The sequence below is a fragment of the Oncorhynchus masou genome, chromosome 12, assembly GCF_036934945.1.
Source record: "Oncorhynchus masou masou isolate Uvic2021 chromosome 12, UVic_Omas_1.1, whole genome shotgun sequence".
Taxonomy (NCBI): domain Eukaryota; kingdom Metazoa; phylum Chordata; class Actinopteri; order Salmoniformes; family Salmonidae; genus Oncorhynchus; species Oncorhynchus masou.
Window position 1 is genome coordinate 18,502,802 of NC_088223.1, and position 23,190 is coordinate 18,525,991.

At 44.1% G+C, this 23,190-nt stretch overlaps 1 protein-coding gene across 4 annotated transcripts in view; it reads right to left on the bottom strand.

The window, feature by feature from the left end:
* LOC135549647 (cytoplasmic dynein 1 intermediate chain 1-like) overlaps positions 1–23,190 on the bottom strand; it is a 135,404-nt gene that overhangs the window by 44,042 nt on the left and 68,172 nt on the right. For all 4 annotated transcript variants that reach the window (XM_064979811.1, XM_064979809.1, XM_064979810.1 and 1 more), the window contains 3 exons: positions 17,511–17,676; positions 17,030–17,129; positions 16,528–16,653 (listed from right to left, as the gene is read on the bottom strand). In XM_064979811.1, coding sequence (XP_064835883.1) covers positions 16,528–16,653; positions 17,030–17,129; positions 17,511–17,676 — 392 coding nt within the window. The remainder of the gene's footprint in view (positions 1–16,527; positions 16,654–17,029; positions 17,130–17,510; positions 17,677–23,190) is intronic.

A 23,190-nucleotide genomic window follows, 5' to 3' on the forward strand; every position in this document is an offset into this window, starting at 1 on the left:
CCTGTATATAGCTACTGACCCTGGAACTGACCCTGTATATAGCTACTGACCCTGGAACTGACCCTGTATATAGCTACTGACCCTGGAACTGACCCTGTATATAGCTACTGACCCTGGAACTGACCCTGTATATAGCTACTGACCCTGGAACTGACCCTGTATATAGCTACTGACCCTGGAACTGACCCTGTATATAGCTACTGACCCTGGAACTGACCCTGTATATAGCTACTGACCCTGGAACTGACCCTGTATATAGCTACTGACCTTGGAACTGACCCTGTATATAGCTACTGATCCTAGAACTGACCCTGTATATAGCTACTGACCCTGGAACTGACCCTGTATATAGCGACTGACCCTGGAACTGACCCTGTATATAGCTACTGACCTTGGAACTGACCCTGTATATAGCTACTGATCCTAGAACTGACCCTGTATATAGCTACTGACCCTGTAACTGACCCTGTATATAGCTACTGATCCTAGAAATGACCCTGTATATAGCTACTGACCCTGGAACTGACCCTGTATATAGCTACTGACCCTGGAACTGACCCTGTATATAGCTACTGACCCTGGAACTGACCCTGTATATAGCTACTGACCCTGGAACTGACCCTGTATATAGCTACTGACCTTGGAACTGACCCTGTATATAGCTACTGACCTTGGAACTGACCCTGTATATAGCTACTGACCCTGGAACTGACCCTGTATATAGCTACTGACCCTGGAACTGACCCTGTATATAGCTACTGACCCTGGAACTGACCATGTATATAGCTACTGACCCTGGAACTGACCCTGTATATAGCTACTGACCCTGGAACTGACCCTGTATATAGCGACTGACCCTGGAACTGACCCTGTATATAGCTACTGACCCTGGAACTGACCCTGTATATAGCTACTGACCCTGGAACTGACCCTGTATATAGCGACTGACCCTGGAACGACCCTGTATATAGCTACTGACCCTGGAACTGACCCTGTATATAGCGACTGACCCTGGAACTGACCCTGTATATAGCTACTGACCCTGGAACTGACCCTGTATATAGCGACTGACCCTGGAACTGACCCTGTATATAGCTACTGACCCTGGAACTGACCCTGTATATAGCTACTGACCCTGGAACTGACCCTGTATATAGCTACTGACCCTGGAACTGACCCTGTATATAGCTACTGACCCTGGAACTGACCCTGTATATAGCTACTGACCCTGGAATTGACCCTGTATATAGCTACTGACCCTGGAACTGACCCTGTATATAGCTACTGACCCTGGAACTGACCCTGTATATAGCTACTGACCCTGGAACTGACCCTGTATATAGCGACTGACCCTGGAACTGACCCTGTATATAGCTACTGACCCTGGAACTGACCCTGTATATAGCTACTGACCCTGGAACTGACCCTGTATATAGCTACTGACCCTGGAACTGACCCTGTATATAGCTACTGACCCTGGAACTGACCCTGTATATAGCTACTGACCCTGGAACTGACCCTGTATATAGCTACTGACCCTGGAACTGACCCTGTATATAGCTACTGACCCTGGAACTGACCCTGTATATAGCTACTGACCCTGGAACTGACCCTGTATATAGCTACTGACCCTGGAACTGACCCTGTATATAGCTACTGACCTTGGAACTGACCCTGTATATAGCTACTGATCCTAGAACTGACCCTGTATATAGCTACTGACCCTGGAACTGACCCTGTATATAGCGACTGACCCTGGAACTGACCCTGTATATAGCTACTGACCTTGGAACTGACCCTGTATATAGCTACTGATCCTAGAACTGACCCTGTATATAGCTACTGACCCTGTAACTGACCCTGTATATAGCTACTGATCCTAGAAATGACCCTGTATATAGCTACTGACCCTGGAACTGACCCTGTATATAGCTACTGACCCTGGAACTGACCCTGTATATAGCTACTGACCCTGGAACTGACCCTGTATATAGCTACTGACCCTGGAACTGACCCTGTATATAGCTACTGACCTTGGAACTGACCCTGTATATAGCTACTGACCTTGGAACTGACCCTGTATATAGCTACTGACCCTGGAACTGACCCTGTATATAGCGACTGACCCTGGAACTGACCCTGTATATAGCTACTGACCCTGGAACTGACCATGTATATAGCGACTGACCCTGGAACTGACCCTGTATATAGCTACTGACCCTGGAACTGACCCTGTATATAGCGACTGACCCTGGAACTGACCCTGTATATAGCTACTGACCCTGGAACTGACCCTGTATATAGCTACTGACCCTGGAACTGACCCTGTATATAGCGACTGACCCTGGAACGACCCTGTATATAGCTACTGACCCTGGAACTGACCCTGTATATAGCGACTGACCCTGGAACTGACCCTGTATATAGCGACTGACCCTGGAACTGACCCTGTATATAGCGACTGACCCTGGAACTGACCCTGTATATAGCTACTGACCCTGGAACTGACCCTGTATATAGCGACTGACCCTGGAACTGACCCTGTATATAGCGACTGACCCTGGAACTGACCCTGTATATAGCTACTGACCCTGGAACTGACCCTGTATATAGCTACTGACCCTGGAACTGACCCTGTATATAGCTACTGACCCTGGAACTGACCCTGTATATAGCTACTGACCCTGGAATTGACCCTGTATATAGCTACTGACCCTGGAACTGACCCTGTATATAGCTACTGACCCTGGAACTGACCCTGTATATAGCTACTGACCTTGGAACTGACCCTGTATATAGCTACTGATCCTAGAACTGACCCTGTATATAGCTACTGACCCTGGAACTGACCCTGTATATAGCGACTGACCCTGGAACTGACCCTGTATATAGCTACTGACCTTGGAACTGACCCTGTATATAGCTACTGATCCTAGAACTGACCCTGTATATAGCTACTGACCCTGTAACTGACCCTGTATATAGCTACTGATCCTAGAAATGACCCTGTATATAGCTACTGACCCTGGAACTGACCCTGTATATAGCTACTGACCCTGGAACTGACCCTGTATATAGCTACTGACCCTGGAACTGACCCTGTATATAGCTACTGACCCTGGAACTGACCCTGTATATAGCTACTGACCTTGGAACTGACCCTGTATATAGCTACTGACCTTGGAACTGACCCTGTATATAGCTACTGACCCTGGAACTGACCCTGTATATAGCTACTGACCCTGGAACTGACCCTGTATATAGCTACTGACCCTGGAACTGACCATGTATATAGCTACTGACCCTGGAACTGACCCTGTATATAGCTACTGACCCTGGAACTGACCCTGTATATAGCGACTGACCCTGGAACTGACCCTGTATATAGCTACTGACCCTGGAACTGACCCTGTATATAGCTACTGACCCTGGAACTGACCCTGTATATAGCGACTGACCCTGGAACGACCCTGTATATAGCTACTGACCCTGGAACTGACCCTGTATATAGCGACTGACCCTGGAACTGACCCTGTATATAGCGACTGACCCTGGAACTGACCCTGTATATAGCGACTGACCCTGGAACTGACCCTGTATATAGCTACTGACCCTGGAACTGACCCTGTATATAGCGACTGACCCTGGAACTGACCCTGTATATAGCTACTGACCCTGGAACTGACCCTGTATATAGCTACTGACCCTGGAACTGACCCTGTATATAGCTACTGACCCTGGAACTGACCCTGTATATAGCTACTGACCCTGGAACTGACCCTGTATATAGCTACTGACCCTGGAACTGACCCTGTATATAGCTACTGACCCTGGAACTGACCCTGTATATAGCTACTGACCCTGGAACTGACCCTGTATATAGCTACTGACCCTGGAACTGACCCTGTATATAGCGACTGACCCTGGAACTGACCCTGTATATAGCTACTGACCCTGGAACTGACCCTGTATATAGCTACTGACCCTGGAACTGACCCTGTATATAGCTACTGACCCTGGAACTGACCCTGTATATAGCTACTGACCCTGGAACTGACCCTGTATATAGCGACTGACCCTGGAACTGACCCTGTATATAGCTACTGACCCTGGAACTGACCCTGTATATAGCTACTGACCTTGGAACTGACCCTGTATATAGCTACTGACCCTGGAACTGACCCTGTATATAGCTACTGACCCTGGAACTGACCCTGTATATAGCTACTGACCCTGGAACTAACCCTGTATATATATCTTACTCACTTCCTCGTGTTCTTCTTATTACTATTTCTTGTGTGTTTTTGTTCTCCTTGACTTTTTAATGTATTTTTTATAGTACTACTGCATTGTTGGGAAAGAGCAAGCGAGAAAGGCATTTTCAATGTACAGTACTAGTGCCTGTGAGAGTAAAAACTGTAGACTTGAAACCTAAGTTGCATACTGTATATAAGTGTCTTCATTTGATCAAACTTTCCCTCAGGAAAGGGATGTAAGGTATACGATAGATTGTTATAAAGAGACTTGAGAGAAATGAATTTATTTACCGCAAATTATTCCCACATGACTTTGAAGAATCATGGTGAAATAGGAGAAACATGACTAAGACAAGCACGTTCATTTCTCCTGGAATGAGGTTGAGGTATACTACCAGGACTCTTCAAACATCCATCTCTCTGAGTAATACCCATGATAAATACTAACTTTAATCTTCTATCTCATTACCAGAAGTCATCAATTATTCCGTTCTATAAACGTCTGGAAGATCCCCTGCTCGCAATATGACATGATGTAACGTTCGTCTCCTTGCCAGAGTTATCATTACTAATAAATCACTAAGCTTAATAGTAACGACAGAAAAAAAGGATTAAAAAAAGACTGGATATTGACTCCATATGTCCCGCAGACTTCTGACCCTATCAGGCGCTTCATCTAAAGTGGAGAAATCCTTTAACTAAACTAAGAATTCACAGTCTTTTAAAGTTTAAACCGCACCTTATTTCACCACTATCCTTGTCTGTAGGCCTACTGAATCAGATACTGTTTATAACCCTACAGTGCAGTTTGCGACGTCTGCCAGAAATGAACCGGCCGATACATAAGTAGCCTTATTCAGTTGTCATATATCAACACGTACGGTCGTGAATTACACTGACAGACTGTATATCGTCAGCTACTGAAGATGACTTCAATTTGTCCCCATAAAACTATTTATGACTTCTTCCCGTAAGGAATTGGTTGATACATTCAAGTATTTCCCCATTCAGATGTCATGTTGTGTTATTAACAGATAAGTTAATATGAGGCAGAGGTTGCGTCCCCCAAATGGCACCCTACTCCCTACGTAGTGCACTACTTTTGACCAGAGCTCTATGGGCCATGGTCAAAAGTAGTGCACGATATAGGGAATAGGTTGCCACTTTGGATTCAGTCAATGATATTAGAGGCTGATTCAATCTTTGTTTACACAACTACTGTGACATCTAACTGGAAGCATCTGTCTGTCAGCAGAATCCACCTGTTACTACCCAAATCAATATGTAAAAACATTTGACTATAAGAAAGTAGTTACTGTATGTTTACATGCAACTGAAAAAATACTGAAATGGGTTTGTGGGTTTGAGCCCTAAGATCTAATTCCAATGAGCACCTTTGAAACAAAGTGTATATTCAAGTAAATATAGGCCCTTGCAGCACCTGCATAAAGCTTCCTATATCAAAACCATCTCGCACACTTCTCTGTGTAAAGTCTGTATTATGAACATATCTCAATACTATACTTTTTCTTTACCAACTCCAACAGTCATTTCCAAAGTTAAGTAGCTCTGAGACCTTTTCTCCTTTTTCTCAAGGTTTGTTCAGGTCCTGTAAAGCCATCTATCGGTGGCCCATAACCAAACAGACGTTTCAACTGACAGCTTCACTGAAAAACACCAGTGAAAGTCATTTTTCTGCCATGAAACTTAATTGAAACGGATAACTTAATATGAGGCAGAGGTTGCGTCGAGGGCCCATCACCTACAGAGCAAAAGCATAGGGGTTTTCCTTCCCCAAGGCAATGTGTTCAAATCATCTCAAGAAGTGAAATGCTTGTGACAGAGTCTGTTATATTAACAGGAAGGGTTCTATACAGAATAATACTCAGGCTAACCCATGATAAGATATGGCATGAAGAGAGGGATTATGGAAGAGAGGAACGAACACTCCCTCCTCGGTTGCCTCCCTCTTTCTCGGGTAAAAAAAATGCTCCTGGAGTTTGGGTTGGGATGGGAGGGAGGAAGAGGAGAGGGGGTGGATGACTTAGTAACAAGACAGTATATTCTCCTCTCCTCCTCTCGCTGCACCACCACAGTCATCTGGTTTTCAGCAGGACTTATGAGGACCAGATGGACTGAACCCTCTTCCCTTGGCATCCCTCGCTCTCTCTTTTTTACGACACCCCACAGATTTTGTCACTCTGTGGTCTCTGGCACAGCCAGTGGAATAGCATATCTCTGTTTCATCAGATAAAGAAAATGAGGCTTTGTGAATACAAGCAGCCTTTCTCTCCTTCTCTCGGCCCCTCTCTCTTTCTTTCCTTTCCATCTCTCTCTTTCATCCTCTTGTTCTTCTCTCTTTTCAGTGAGAGTGACCTTAATCATATTGCCATAGGAGAAGTGCCATAAATTGATACCAAAATATAACAAATATAAAAAATAAAGATGATTAAAGTGAGAATTCCTATTGAATTGATAAAGTATGATTAGAAAAAAATGGCTTTGACACAATGATAGACTGCTAAGTCTTAAAATGTTAATCTACCTAGCGTTGCCATACCCATCAGAATCTGAACAGTAAAGAATTCAGGGAACAAGACCACTGCACCATAATGGAGGTAGAATCTCTAGCTAGCTGTTGAAAGAATGTGTTATTATACAAGTCTATTATAAAACCCTCACAGACACAGGGTCTTTGACCTTCCTCTCACAAAGCTAACAGTGGCTTTTATAGGATTTCTCCAGTAAGCTTTATGAGCAAATGCAACTTCATCCGCCACTATAATTTGGAGTGGGAATCTCTCCAGAAACCCTATGAATACCTCTTCTCCCCCCCTCTCCTCCCTCTTTCCCTCCTCCTTCTTTCTCTGTCTGTTGCCCCCTCTCCCTCCTCTCTCTCTCCCCCTCTCTCCTCTCTTTCCCCCCTCTCCTCCCTCTCTCTCTCTCTTCCCCCTCTCTCCTCCCTCTTTCTCTCTCTCTTTTCCTCTCCTTCCCCTCTCTTTCTCCCTCCCCTCTCTCACTCTCCCCCCCACCCCTCTCTCTCTCTCTCCCGCTCCCTCCCTTCTCTCATTCCTCAGCACACCTCTCTCCCCCCCACCCCTCTCTCTCTCTCTCCCGCTCCCTCCCCTCTCTCATTCCTCAGCACACCTCCCCCCCTCTCTCTCCCCTGCTCCCCCCCCCCCCTCCCTCTAAACAAGGCCTGCTTTCCCAACCCTCTGGCACGGGGATCAGGTCACAGAGAGCCATGGTGTGTAAGAGAAACTGAGAGATATTAATAAAAATATGGCTGAGTGGGATGGGAGCTGACAGTGCCAGCGGGGGTGCGGGCGGTTGAGGGGTGCGAGTGAGGTTTTTGGGGCGTGCCAATGATGTGGCGTGACCCAGCCCACTTGAGCGGGTTGTGTGATGTTACTTGAGCACACAGGGTTTGGGCCAATGACGGGTCCACCGGCAGGGCTGTGAGAAGAGGACAGAATGCCTACCTCCCCAGTATCATTCACATCAACCCCCTCACAATGTAGCCCCAGTGACCCCCAAACCTCACTAATAACCCCTCCTCCCCATATAATTCAATCTTAGTCCCCACCCCATCTACAAACCAACACACAACCCACTGGGCAGCAAAGTATGTGAGCAGAGTTGAGCGGTCAGAAATCCTCCATTCATTAAAATCACAATTGAACCAACACCCATCTATTGTTGTGACTACCTGGACCTAACATTTGGTTATGAAATATCGAAGCCAAACCATATGTTTGAATGAAAAGTACTTTAATAAACAACATGAAAAGGTGAATGTAAGAAGTGCTCATCATTTCAAATTGTCACGTTCTGACCTTTATTTCCTTTGTTTTGTCGTTATTTAGTATGGTCAGGGCGTGAGTTGGGGTGGGCAGTCTATGTTTGTTTTTCTATGATTTGGGGATTTCTATGTTTCGGCCTAGTATGGTTCTCAAACAGAGGCTGGTGTCGTTAGTTGTCTCTGATTGAGAATCATACTGAGGTAGTCTGGGTTTCACTGTTTGTTTGTGGGTGTTTGTTTCCGTGTCTGTGTTTGTTGCCACATGGTACTGTTTCGGTTTGTTCACGTTTATTGTTTTTGTATTCATAGTTTTCAGTTTATGTTTTTAAATAAACAACCATGGACACTTACCACGCCGCATCTTGGTCCGATCCTTGCTACACCTCCTCTTCAGACGAAGAGGAGGAAAACCCTTACACAAATAGTCTACATGTCGTATTAAACAGCATATAAACACTCTAATAGGTCAGGAGCCAGACAGGGAGCCTAAGAATCAATGAAAATTAATTATTTAAGCTATATTATTTCAATTATTTTAAGACTATAGCCTACAAAGAAATACTTTGTGAAGCATTTGCAAGTGCGACACACTAGGCTGGCAGGGACATTAAGTGCCTAGCACTTCGTTATATTAAATCATTATATAATCCACAATTTGCACATACAGGCTGTGACGTACATAGAATTAAATACAAATGTAATGAAAAATGGTTTATTAGGCTTAGTCTACAGAGCCTTGGAAATCATTTTTAGAAACATGAATTTGGTCAGGGTCTGTGGCTTCAGGTTGATGCAATGGTGCCTGGAAAGCAGGCCAGAAGTGGAGAATACCCTCTCAGCGCTTGCGGAGCCAATGGGCATTCTAAATACCCTTCGGGCCATTCTTGCCAGGCTGGGTAGGGATGCATATAAAACAATTGTAGGTAGGCCTAAAAGATTTGAGGTAAAATAACCCTATCAAATGGAAAGCTCCTTGACAGAGGTAATATGCCAGGCCTATTGGGCCAAAATCAATGATGACCTATTGTATAAATAATAGAATGACAATGAACTAAATCTGATTTGACACACTTTGCTCGTTCCCCACCTCATTCCTTTCTGTTAGCATGTGGATGTAGATTGTACACCGTCATGCTTTCAGAATATGTCTTTTCAGATATTTTAGTTGTGGACATTACATCACCACCCTCCCTCTCTTGGTTTTGGTCCTGATCTTTGTAAGTCTCCTTGATTTGGCACCTGTGTGTTTTATCACTTTCTTTATGAAAATATTTTGTGAACTCCATAACAGTAGCTAAAGCAAGGGCTATAGCAGTACACAAGTAGCCAACAGATGCATATGAGGACGGGGCACGCCCTGAGCTGATGAAGTGAGTGCTTCTGGAGCACTACTGGAGTGAAATTGGAGGGGGCAAGAAGGCAGATGCTCCAACCTTTAGGAAACTCGCTCCACGTTCCAGTTGGGCACGCTCCACTCCTCGCCCCACTACAGCTCCGCTCCACTTACATACTCTGCTGGGCACACACTGGTTGAAAGTAATGGCAATATCCAAAGGTAGAAGTTTATTTTTAATACAATGAATTTGGCATCGTATTCATAGAGCTAATGGTAACTACTTCTAAACTTCCAAAAATCCAATCCACCATGGACAAATTATAATGACCATTTCAACGTTGTAACGGTTTTCATGCGGTGAAGGAGAGTCGGACCAAAATGCAGCGTGGAGATTGCGATCCATGTTTAATGAACAAACGTAAACACGAATCCATACAAATACTACAAAAACAAAAGAACGTAACGAAAACCGAAACAGCCTATACTAGTGTAAACCAACACAGAGACAGGAACAAGGACACTAAGGACAATCACCCACGAAACACACAAAGAATATGGCTGCCTAAATATGGTTCCCAATCAGAGACAACGATAATCACCTGACTCTGATTGAGAACCGCCTCAGGCAGCCATAGACTAACGCTAGACATCCCACAAAACCCCAAGACAAAAACACACCACAATAACCCATGTCACACCCTGGCCTGACCGAATAAATGAAGAATAAACATAATATATTTCGACCAGGGCGTGACAAACGTCTAGTTTTTCATGCGAATTTAACGTCAAATCAACCCCAAAAATTCACCATGCCCTTAGATTTAGGTTAAAAGTTTAAATTCCAATCAGTTGATAACTTTTTGCAAATCCATTCAGTTTTCCACGTCGATTCAACATAATCAAATTATTATTATTAGTTTTTAATTGCATGTAGACAATGTTTATTCAACCAGATTTTGCCCAGTGGGGATGGTGTCCTTTGGGAAAATCAGATGTCAATGTAGCCTACATAAACTCAACCTCACATACTGTACAGACTGCGAAAGAAAAGTTTGAGGAGTTCCTTTCAACTCTTGAATGTTATTTAGGTAGCCTACACAAATGAATATGGGAGCTGATAGATGTCTAAATGTGTTGACATGATAGCTCAACTGAATCAAACACAGCTTGTTTAAAAAAAAAGCTAAACATAAAGTAGAGGTACTGTAGGCATCTGAATGGTAGACTCCTTCTCAATGAAGTGCATTACCCCTCGTACAGCAGTAGGAGTCACTGTTAGGCAGAAATCGTTGGACTATGGCTTGACATTTTATTTCAATATACCACCATATTTAGGCTGATGGCATGACGTTGAAACAATGACGATGATTCAAACACACCATTTCACTCTCTGAAATATGAAATTGAACATAATTTCAACCACCCGAATATACAGTGCATTCGGAAAGTATTCAGACCCCTTGACTTTTTCCACATTTTGTTACGTTACAGCCTTATTCTAAAATTGCTTAAATAATTTTTGCTTGATCAATCTACACATAATACCCCATAAGAACAGGTTTTTAGAAATGTTACCCAAGGAGAGCCCTGGCAGAGCCCTAACAGAGCCCTGGTAGAGCCCTAACAGAGCCCTGGCAAAGCCCTAGCAGAGCCCTGGCAGAGCCCTAACAGAGCCCTAGCAGAGCCCTAACAGAACCCTAGCAGAGCCCTGGCAGAGCCCTAACATAGCCATAGCAGAGCCCTAACAGAACCCTGGCAGAGCCCTAGCAGAGCCCTAACAGAGCCCTAGCAGAGCCCTGGCAGAGCCCTAGCAGAGCCCTAACAGAGCCACAACAGAGCCCTTGCAGAGCCCTAACAGAGCCCTGGCAGAGCCCAAGCAGAGCCCTAACAGAACCCTAGAAGAGCCCTGGCAGAGCCCTAACAGAACCCTAGCAGAGCCCTAGCAGAGCCCTAACAGAGCCACAACAGAGCCCTTGCAGAGCCCTAACAGAGCCCTGGCAGAGCCCTAACAGAGCCCTTGCAGAGCCCTAACAGGGCCCTGGCAGAGCCCTAACAGAGCCACAACAGAGCCCTAACAGAGCCCTAACAGAGCCCTGGCAGAGCCCTAACAGAGCCCTAACAGAGCCCTGGCAGAGCCCTAACAGAACCCTAGCAGAGCCCTAACAGAGCCCTAACAGAGCCCTGGCAGAGCCCTAACAGAGCCCTTGCAGAGCCCTAGCAGAGCCCTAACAGACCCCTGGCAGAGCCATAACAGAGCCCTGGCAGAGCCCTAACAGAGCCCTAACATACCTAAGCGTGTGTGATTGAAGAGAGGCCGACAGAGGATGAGTGTATGCGAGAGAGAAGAGAGAGAAGAGAGAGAAAAGAAAGGGGGCCTGTGGTTTTGGGGGTTAAACGGCTGAACATGCTCGCACATTAAGATCCATCTGATCCACGGATAACTAGAAAGGAGCACCTCTGTTTGTAATAGATCCCGGAGTGAAAAACAATCTCTCTTCTCCCCTGATCACTTCTGCCTCCTTTCATCCCTCTCCAGCTAGAAAAGCGAGGGAGGCCCATGCCAAGCGATTGGAGATTGACTCCTTTTCGCTCTGTCTTTTATTTATTTATTTCTCTCATGAAAGGGCATGGCACAGCCGCCCCTGGACACACTCATACTGACTGACACAAGAAAGCCTGGGAGGTGCCTGGGAGGTGCCATTTAGGTTTTCATTTCTGCCCCCCCCCCTATCATTTCATACACCACACATCTTCCCAGCAGCACCACTCAGTCACTCAAATAGACCCCTCTCATGGGAGAAGTGGTGTGTGGTGTGTGTGTGTGTGCGTGCCTTTGTGCATGTGAGTGTATGTGTGTGGTGTGTGTGCGTGCGTGCATGTGAGTGTGAATCAGAGAATTACTGTATCATCAGTTCTTATCTATATGACAATCAGGGTGAGGAACAAACTGTTAAGTTGTAAAAGGTTGAACTGTAATGACATTAACTTTATGTATGGTTGGACATTTCTATGCTTCTCACACAGCTTCCAATGCCAAATGTCTCCTGTTTTATCACAGTGACAATTTACACATATCATTATGTTATAGTAACCCAGCTTCCAGATGACAATATGGACATCATTATGTTATAGTAACCCAGCTTCCAGATGACAATATGGACATCATTATGTTATAGTAACCCAGCTTCCAGATGACAATATGGACATCATTATGTTATAGTAACCCAGCTTCCAGATGACAATATGGACACCATTATGTTATAGTAACCCAGCTTCCAGATGACAATATGGACATCATTATGTTATAGTAACCCAGCTTCCAGATGACAATATGGACATCATTATGTTATAGTAACCCAGCTTCCAGATGACAATATGGACATCATTATGTTATAGTAACCCAGCTTCCAGACTACAATATGGACATCATTATGTTATAGTAACCCAGCTTCCAGACTACAATATGGACATCATTATGTTATAGTAACCCAGCTTCCAGATGACAATATGGACATCATTATGTTATAGTAACCCAGCTTCCAGATGACAATATGGACACCATTATGTTATAGTCACCCAGCTTCCAGATGACAATATGGACACCATTATGTTATAGTAACCCAGCTTCCAGATGACAATATGGACACCATTATGTTATAGTCACCCAGCTTCCAGATGACAATATGGACACCATTATGTTATAGTAACCCAGCTTCCAGACTACAGTATGGACATCATTATGTTATAGTCACCCAGCTTCCAGATGACAATATGGACATCATTATGTTATAGTAACCCAGCTTCCAGATGACAATATGGACATCATTATGTTATAGTAACCCAGCTTCCAGACTACAATATGGACATCATTATGTTATAGTAACCCAGCTTCCAGATGACAATATGGACATCATTATGTTATAGTCACCCAGCTTTCAGATGACAATACGGACATCATTATGTTATAGTAACCCAGCTTCCAGATGACAATATGGACATCATTATGTTGTAGTAACCCAGCTTCCAGATGACAATATGGACATCATTATGTTATAGTAACCCAGCTTCCAGACTACAATATGGACATCATTATGTTATAGTAACCCAGCTTCCAGACTACAATATGGACATCATTATGTTATAGTAACCCAGCTTCCAGATGACAATATGGACATCATTATGTTATAGTAACCCAGCTTCCAGATGACAATATGGACATCATTATGTTATAGTAACCCAGCTTCCAGATGACAATATGGACATCATTATGTTATAGTAACCCAGCTTCCAGATGACAATATGGACATCATTATGTTATAGTCACCCAGCTTTCAGATGACAATACGGACATCATTATGTTATAGTAACCCAGCTTCCAGATGACAATATGGACATCATTATGTTATAGTAACCCAGCTTCCAGATGACAATATGGACATCATTATGTTATAGTAACCCAGCTTCCAGACTACAATATGGACATCATTATGTTATAGTAACCCAGCTTCCAGATGACAATATGGACATCATTATGTTATAGTAACCCAGCTTCCAGATGACAATATGGACATCATTATGTTATAGTAACCCAGCTTCCAGACTACAATATGGACATCATTATGTTATAGTAACCCAGCTTCCAGACTACAATATGGACATCATTATGTTATAGTAACCCAGCTTCCAGATGACAATATGGACATCATTATGTTATAGTAACCCAGCTTCCAGATGACAATATGGACATCATTATGTTATAGTAACCCAGCTTCCAGATGACAATATGGACATCATTATGTTATAGTAACCCAGCTTCCAGATGACAATATGGACATCATTATGTTATAGTCACCCAGCTTTCAGATGACAATACGGACATCATTATGTTATAGTAACCCAGCTTCCAGATGACAATATGGACATCATTATGTTATAGTAACCCAGCTTCCAGATGACAATATGGACATCATTATGTTATAGTAACCCAGCTTCCAGATGACAATATGGACATCATTATGTTATAGTAACCCAGCTTCCAGACTACAATATGGACATCATTATGTTGTAGTACACCAGACTACATACTGTAACACTGTAATATCTACACCAGACTACATACTGTAACACTGTAATATCTACACCAGACTACATGCTGTAACACTGTAATATCTACACCAGACTACATACTGTAACACTGTAATATCTACACCAGACTACATACTGTAACACTGTAATATCTACTCCAGACTACATACTGTAACACTGTAATATCTACACCAGACTACATACTGTAACACTGTAATATCTACACCAGACTACATACTGTAACACTGTAATATCTACACCAGACTACATACTGTAACACTGTAATATCTACACCAGACTACATGCTGTAACACTGTAATATCTACACCAGACTACATGCACTTCAGAACATACATTAATAATAGTAGCCAAATAAAGCTGGTGGATAATGGTGTTGTTTAAAATCTATTATTGCATCTATTATCTATTCAAATCTATTAAGGCCTCTACTAAATTGCATATATTGGTCTGCAGTGTGGGAGTGGGTGGCTGTACATGTGCGTATGGCTTTGCATGAGTGTGTGTTAGTGTGTTTGTGTGACTCTGTGTGTGAGCCTGTGACTCTGTGTGTATGTCTATAACTCAGTGTGTGTGTGTGTGTGACTATTTCAATGTACTGTTTGTATATAAGTTTATACTGTGCGTGTGTGTGTGTTTATGAGGTAGACTCTGGGCGTAGGAAACAGAGTCAAGCAGCACATGTGATTGGAAGATCCACGTGGGTGGGCTAACACATGTGGCCTCCTGGATTAGGAAGTGGTAGGCCACATCTTTTTATTACGCAGAAGTTTCTATAATTCCCCCCCCCCCTCTCTCTCTCTCGTGGACAGTCCCTCTAAATCTCACCCCCAGCCCTCAGTTGCCTCCCAGGCTCCCCATCACTCCCTCACAAACACGGACACACAAGGACACACAAGGACACACACAGACACACATAGACACACAGACACACACGGATTTGCACGTGAATACACACACATACGCGCAAATGTACACACACGTTTCTTTTACCATCCTTGAGGGGACCAAACAATCGATTCCTATTTAAAATCCTTTTTTCCATAACCCCAACCCCTAACCCCAACTCCTAACCCTAATCTTAACCTTAAACCTTATTGTAATCCGAAACCAAACCCCTAAACTTAAAATAGCCTTTTTCCTTGTGGGGAGCGTTGAAACGTCCCCACTTGTCAGAATTGTTCTTGTTTTACTATCCTTGTGAGGACTTCTGGTTACCACTTGGATTGTAAAACCAAAAACACACACACAACGTCACAACCAACCAGAGGCATTTTGTACACCAATGGGAGCGGGCAGAACATGTTCCGTAATATCATGTTCTGCTCAAGTAGGCCAAACCCCAGGAACCCCTGAGGAACTCACTGCTTTCATTAAATATCACTTTACTCCTCATTTTTCATCTCTGGTGTCGTCATTGTTGAAGCGGTGGAGTGATGCATTCCATAGACATTACCTACTAGTCTAAGGTAGCATCCCAAATTGCACCCTATCATTCCCTACATACTGCACTACTTCTGACCAGATCCCTATGGGCCCTGGTCAAAGTAGTGCATTATTTAATGAAAAGGGTGCCTTTTGGGATGCAGCCTTAGAATATTGTATCTCTACCCACATCCACTTGTATCAGGCTGCCAATTAAAACATTAATCAACTGTAGGGAAATAGAGTCACTTTTTTTGTTAAAAGAACATATGCTATGAATATTTTTTTATTTTGGCTCTGTTGAGACAGTGCCCGACACACAATAATACATCAGAGCTGTTGGTAAATTAAAGTACTGTGATATAGATATATAAGTCACATAAATGCAATATCGGTATAACACATTGGGAACAGTTAAATGTTATATAGATCAAAGACCGTATTTTTAAAGCATCCCAGAGAAGGAGCGCTGATCTAGGATCAGGTCCCCTCTCTTCATTGAATTATGATCTAAAGGGCTAAACTGATTGTAGATCAGCACTCTGAGATACTTTTTGAATACGGTCCAACTGATCTGATAGAGGTGTACCTGGGACTGATTTTACCTGGCAGTGGAAGACATACTCAGGTGTGTTCTTGTTAAACTTCATGTTCCAGACCAGAGCTACACCGTCAGGCTCGTGAGGAGCATCCTCGTTGTTGTTGTAGGACGCCACCAACAGCTCTGGGTACTGGGGAGGAAGAGGAGGGGGGGGTGAGAGGACAAGATCAAATAAAATGGAGAGATCGAGGATAGGAAGAAAAGAAAGAGGAAACAGGAATGAGAGGGAAAATTGAAGCATAAAAGAGGATCAGGGGAAGAGGATGGAGAGGAGGGAGAGGAGGATGAGGAAGAAGATGGAGAGTACAGTGATGACACATACACTCACAAACATGCACTCCTTCCCTCCCAAAACACACACACACAACAGTGTGGGTAAAGTTGCACCTAAATGCTGATCCTGGGTCAGTTTTGCTTTCCCCCCACTAATTGTTAAGGTTAGCATTGCAGGAGGGGAAGCTGGTCCTAGATCTATACCTAAGGGGAAACTTCACCCTGGTCCTTACCTGAGGGGACCAGTCCAGACAGGTAATGACTCGATGTTTGGACCAGTGCTCGTCATAGAATAGCCTACTGAGGGCCAGACTGGAGCCGCCTTGTAAGTCCCTGTGGCCAATAGAAACAGGGGTCAGAGGTCACTGGGTGATGTCATTGTATGTGAGGTCAAATGGGGGTTCTGAGAGGACGATGACATCATGAGGAGGGAATGTGTTTGAAGAACAAAGAGGTCAAGTCCTGATTGACACCAAAGGCATTACTCCATGAGGCCATTATCAGCTCCATACACATGATTACAGAAACCATGGTCCCTCTACAGACATCACAACAGACACACACACACACACACACACACACACACACACACACACACACACACACACACACACACACACACACACACACACACACACACACACACACACACACACACACACACACACACACACACACACACACACACACACCACACAAATTCCAATTTCGCACCCCTCCTTGTCATCCAGGTCTCGTCCACTGTAGTCAAAGAATATGTCTGAGTCCTGGGCCAGGGCTCTCTCCATCACTCTGATGCTGCAGTCAAAGAAACTGAGGAACTCCTCTGATTTGAGGATCTGCTGCTTCTCTTCCTCTGTCAGCTCCCTGCAGGGGTAGCCTGAAACACATACACGCACGCAGGCACAGGCACGTACGAACGCAGGCACACACACACACACACACACATGGATGCATGCTCACAAACACGCACAAGCACGCACACACACACACACGCACACACGCACGCACACACACACAGGGATCAAGTCAAAATAGGTAAACAACAATGTGCAGGGACACATCACCCAGACACAGCTCTCTGGGGTGGCCTGAGACACAGCTCTCTGGGGTGGTCTGAGACACACCACCCAGACACAGCTCTCTGGGGTGGTCTGAGACACACCACCCAGACACAGCTCTCTGGGGTGGTCTGAGACACACCACCCAGACACGGCTCTCTGGGGTGGCATGAGACACACCATCCAGACACAGCTCTCTGGGGTGGCATGAGACACTATATCCTTCCTGTTTGGCCCTGTCCGGGGGTGTCCTCGGGTGGGGCCACAGTGTCTCCTGACCCATCCTGTCTCAGCCTCCAGTATTTATGCTGCAGTAGTTTATTTGTCGGGGGGCTGGGGTCAGTTTGTTATATCTGGAGTATTTCTCCTGTCCAATTCGGTGTCCTGTGTGAATCTAAGTGTGCGTTCTCTAATTCTCTCCTTCTCTCTCTCGGAGGACCTGAGCCCTAGGACCATGCCCCAGGACTACCTGACATGATGACTCCTTGCTGTCCCCAGTCCACCTGGCCATGCTGCTGCTCCAGTTTCAACTGTTCTACCTTATTATTATTCGACCATGCTGGTCATTTATGAACATTTGAACATCTTGGCCATGTTCTGTTATAATCTCTACCCGGCACAGCCAGAAGAGGACTGGCCACACCACATAGCCTGGTTCCTCTCTAGGTTTCTTCCTAGGTTTTGGCCTTTCTAGGGAGTTTTTCCTAACCACCGTGCTTCTACACCTGCATTGCTTGCTGTTTGGGGTTTTAGGCTGGGTTTCTGTACAGCACTTTGAGATATCAGCTGATGTACGAAGGGCTATATAAATAAATTTGATTTGATTTGATCCAGACACAGCTCTCTGGGGTGGTCTGAGACACACCATCCAGACACAGCCCTCTGCGGTGGCCTGAGACACACCACCCAGACACAGCTCTCTGGGGTGGTCTGAGACACACCACCCAGACACAGCTCTCTGGGGTGGCATGAGACACACCATCCAGACACAGCTCTCTGGGGTGGCCTGACACACAGCACCCAGACACAGCTCTATGGGGTGGCCTGAGACACACCACCCAGACACAAACAAACATCCACATAGAAATACAAAGTGTCATTTTAAACACCCACCCATTCCCAAACTACTACCCTGAACTGGCACTAAATACAGACAGTGTATACCCAAATAAACATGATTCAAACTCCACACACACTAAGACAACAGTCTGGATGCACATATATTCTGTTTATGAGTTTACCGCACCATACAACAATAACAATAGTTCTAGATCTCATCCAGGACAGAGTAAAGCATCGGATACAATAAACCTCCTCGTGCATCCATAGTCTGCAAAGTAGCACACGACCAGCTGCATAGTAGTACATGACCAGCTGCATAGTAGTACATGACCAGCTGCATAGTAGTACACGACCAGCTGTAAAGTAGTACATGACCAGCTGCATAGTAGCACACGACCAGCTGTAAAGTAGTACACGACCAGCTGCATAGTAGTACACGACCAGCTGCATAGTAGCACACGACCAGCTGCATAGTAGTACACGACCAGCTGTAAAGTAGTACATGGCCAGCTGCATAGTAGTACACGACCAGCTGCATAGTAGTACATGACCAGCTGCATAGTAGCACACGACCAGCTGCAAAGTAGCACACGACCAGCTGCATAGTAGTACATGACCAGCTGTAAAGTAGCACACGACCAGCTGCATAGTAGTACATGACCAGCTGTAAAGTAGTACATGGCCAGCTGCAAAGTAGTACATGACCAGCTGCATAGTAGTACATGGCCAGCTGCAAAGTAGTACACGACCAGCTGCATAGTAGTACATGACCAGCTGTAAAGTAGTACATGGCCAGCTGCAAAGTAGTACATGACCAGCTGCATAGTAGTACATGACCAGCTGCAAAGTAGTACATGGCCAGCTGCAAAGTAGTACAGCTGCAAAGTGATACATGACCAGCTGCAAAGTAGTACATGACCAGCTGTAAAGTAGTACATGACCAGCTGTAAAGTAGTACATGACCAGCTGTAAAGTAGTACACGACCAGCTGTAAAGTAGTACACAACCATCTGTAAAGTAGTACACGACCAGCTGTAAAGTAGTACATGACCAGCTGTAAAGTAGTACACAACCAGCTGTAAAGTAGTACACGACCACCTGTAAAGTAGTACATGACCAGCTGTAAAGTAGTACACGACCAGCTGTAAAGTAGTACATGACCAGCTGTAAAGTAGTACTCAACCAGCTGTAAAGTAGTACATGACCAGCTGTAAAGTAGTACATGACCAGCTGTAAAGTAGTACATGACCAGCTGCAAAGTGGTACATGACCAGTTGCAAAGTGCTATCTAACCTCCAAACGAGCCTCAATGCCATACAACACTCCTTCCGTGGCCTCCAACTGCTCTTAAACGCTAGTAAAACCAAATGCATGCTTTTCAACCGATCGCTGCCTGCACCCGCATGCCCGACGAGTATCACCACCCTGGATGGTTCCAACCTTGAATATGTGGACACCTATAAGTACCTAGGTGTCTGGCTAGACTGTAAACTCTCCTTCCAGACTCATATCAAACATCTCCAATCGAAAATCAAATCAAGAGTCGGCTTTCTATTCTGCAACAAAGCCTCCTTTACTCACGCCGCCAAACTTACCCTAGTAAAACTGACTATCCTACCGATCCTCGACTTCGGCGATGTCATCTACAAAATTGCCTCCAACACTCTACTCAGCAAACTGGATGCAGTTTATCACAGTGCCATCCGTTTTGTCACTAAAGCACCTTATACCACCCACCACTGCGACTTGTATGCTCTAGTCGGCTGGCCCTCGCTACATATTCGTCGCCAGACCCACTGGCTCCAGGTCATCTACAAGTCCATGCTAGGTAAAGCTCCGCCTTATCTCAGTTCACTGGTCACGATGGCAACACCCATCCGTAGCATGCGCTCCAGCAGGTGTATCTCACTGATCATCCCAAAAGCCAACACCTCATTTGGCCGCCTTTCGTTCCAGTATTCTGCTGCCTGTGACTGGAACGAATTGCAAAAATCCCTGAAGTTGGAGACTTTTATCTCCCTCACCAACTTCAAACATGTGCTATCTGAGCAGCTAACCGATCGCTGCAGCTGTACATAGTCTATTGGTAAATGACCCACCCATTTTCACCTACCTCATCCCCACACTGTTTTTATTTATTTACTTTTCTGCTCTTTTGCACACCAGTATCTCTACCTGTACATGACCATCTGATCATTTATCACTCCAGTGCTAATCTGCAAAGTTGTAATTATTCGCCTACCTCCTCATGCCTTTTGCACATAATGTATATAGACTCGCCTTTTTTGTACTGTGTTATTGACTTGTTAATTGTTTACTCCATGTGTAACTCTGTGTTGTCTGCTCACACTGCTAAGCTTTATCTTGGCCAGGTCGCAGTTGCAAATGAGAACTTGTTCTCAACTAGCCTACCTGGTTAAATAAAGGTGAAAAAAAATAAAATAAAAAGTGGTACACGACCAGCTACAAAGTGGTACATGTAATAGTGTGTGTGTGTAATAGTGTGTGTGTGTGTGTGTGTGTAATAGTGTGTGTGTAATAGTGTGTGTGTGTAATAGCGTGTGTGTGTAATAGTGTGTGTGTAATAGTGTGTGTGTGTGTAATAGTGTGTGTGTGTAATAGTGTGTGTGTAATAGTGTGTGTGTAATAGTGTGTGTGTGTAATAGTGTGTGTGTGTAATAGTGTGTGTGTAATAGTGTGTGGGTGTGTGTGTAATAGTGTGTGTGTAATAGTGTGTGTGTGTGTAATAGTGTGTGTGTGTAATAGTGTGTGTGTAACAGTGTGTGTGTAATAGTGTGTGTGTGTGTAATAGTGTGTGTGTGTGTGTGTGTGTGTGTGTGTAATAGTGTGTGTGTGTGTGTACTAGTATGTGTGTAATAGTTTGTGTGTAATAGTGTGTGTGTGTGTGTAATAGTGTGTGTGTGTAATAGTGTGTGTCTGTGTCTGTAATAGTGTGTGTGTCTGTGTGTGTGTGTGTGTGTGTACTAGTGTGTGTGTAATAGTGTGTGTAATAGTGTGTGTGTAATAGTGTGTGTTTGTAATAGTGTGTGTGTAATAATGTGTGTGTAATAGTGTGTGTAATAGTGTGTGTGTGTAATAGTGTGTGTGTGTAATAGTGTGTGTGTAATAGAGTGTGTGTGTGTCTGTGTGTGTAATAGTGTGTGTGTGTGTGTGTGTGTGTGTGTAATAAGTGTGTGTGTAATAGTGTGTGTGTGTAATAGTGTGTGTGTAATAGTGTGTGTGTGTGTAATAATGTGTGTGTGTGTAATAGTGTGTGTGTGTGTGTGTGTAATAGTGTGTGTGTGTAATAGTGTGTGTGTAATAGAGTGTGTGTGTGTGTCTGTGTGTGTAATAGTGTGTGTGTGTGTGTGTGTGTAATAAGTGTGTGTGTAATAGTGTGTGTGTGTAATAGTGTGTATGTAATAGTGTGTGTGTGTGTGTGTAATAGTGTGTGTGTGTAATAGTGTGTGTGTGTAATAGTGTGTGTGTGTGTGTAATAGTGTGTGTGTAATAGTGTGTGTGTGTGTGTAATAGTGTGTGTGTGTAATAGCATGTGTGTGTGTAATAGTGTGTGTGTGTGTGTGTGTGTGTAATAGTGTGTGTGTGTGTAATAGTGTGTGTGTGTAATAGTGTGTGTGTGTGTGTAATAGTGTGTGTAATAGTGTGTGTAATAGTCTGTGTGTGTGTAATAGTGTGTGTGTGTGTAATAGTGTGTGTGTGTGTGTAATAGTGTGTGTGTAATAGTGTGTGTGTAATAGTGTGTGTGCAATAGTGTGTAATAGTGTGTGTGTAATAGTGTGTAATAGTGTGTGTGTAATAGTGTGTGTGTAATAAGTGTGTGTAATAGTGTGTGTAATAGTGTGTGTGTGTGTGTGTAATAGTGTGTGTGTAATAGTGTGTGTGTGTAATAGTGTGTGTGTGTAATAGTGTGTGTAATAGTGTGTGTGTGTAATAGTGTGTGTGTAATAGTGTGTGTGTAATAGCGTGTGTGTGTAATAGTGTGTGTAATAGTGTGTGTGTAATAGTGTGTGTGTAATAGTGTGTGTGTGTAATAGTGTGTGTGTGTGTAATAGTGTGTGTGTAATAGTGTGTGTGTAATAGTTTGTGTGTGTAATAGTGTGTGTGTGTAATAGTGTGTGTGTAATAGTGTGTGTGTGTGTAATAGTGTGTGTCTGTGTCTGTAATAGTGTGTGTGTCTGTGTGTGTGTGTACTAGTGTGTGTGTAATAGTGTGTGTAATAGTGTGTGTGTAATAGTGTGTGTTTGTAATAG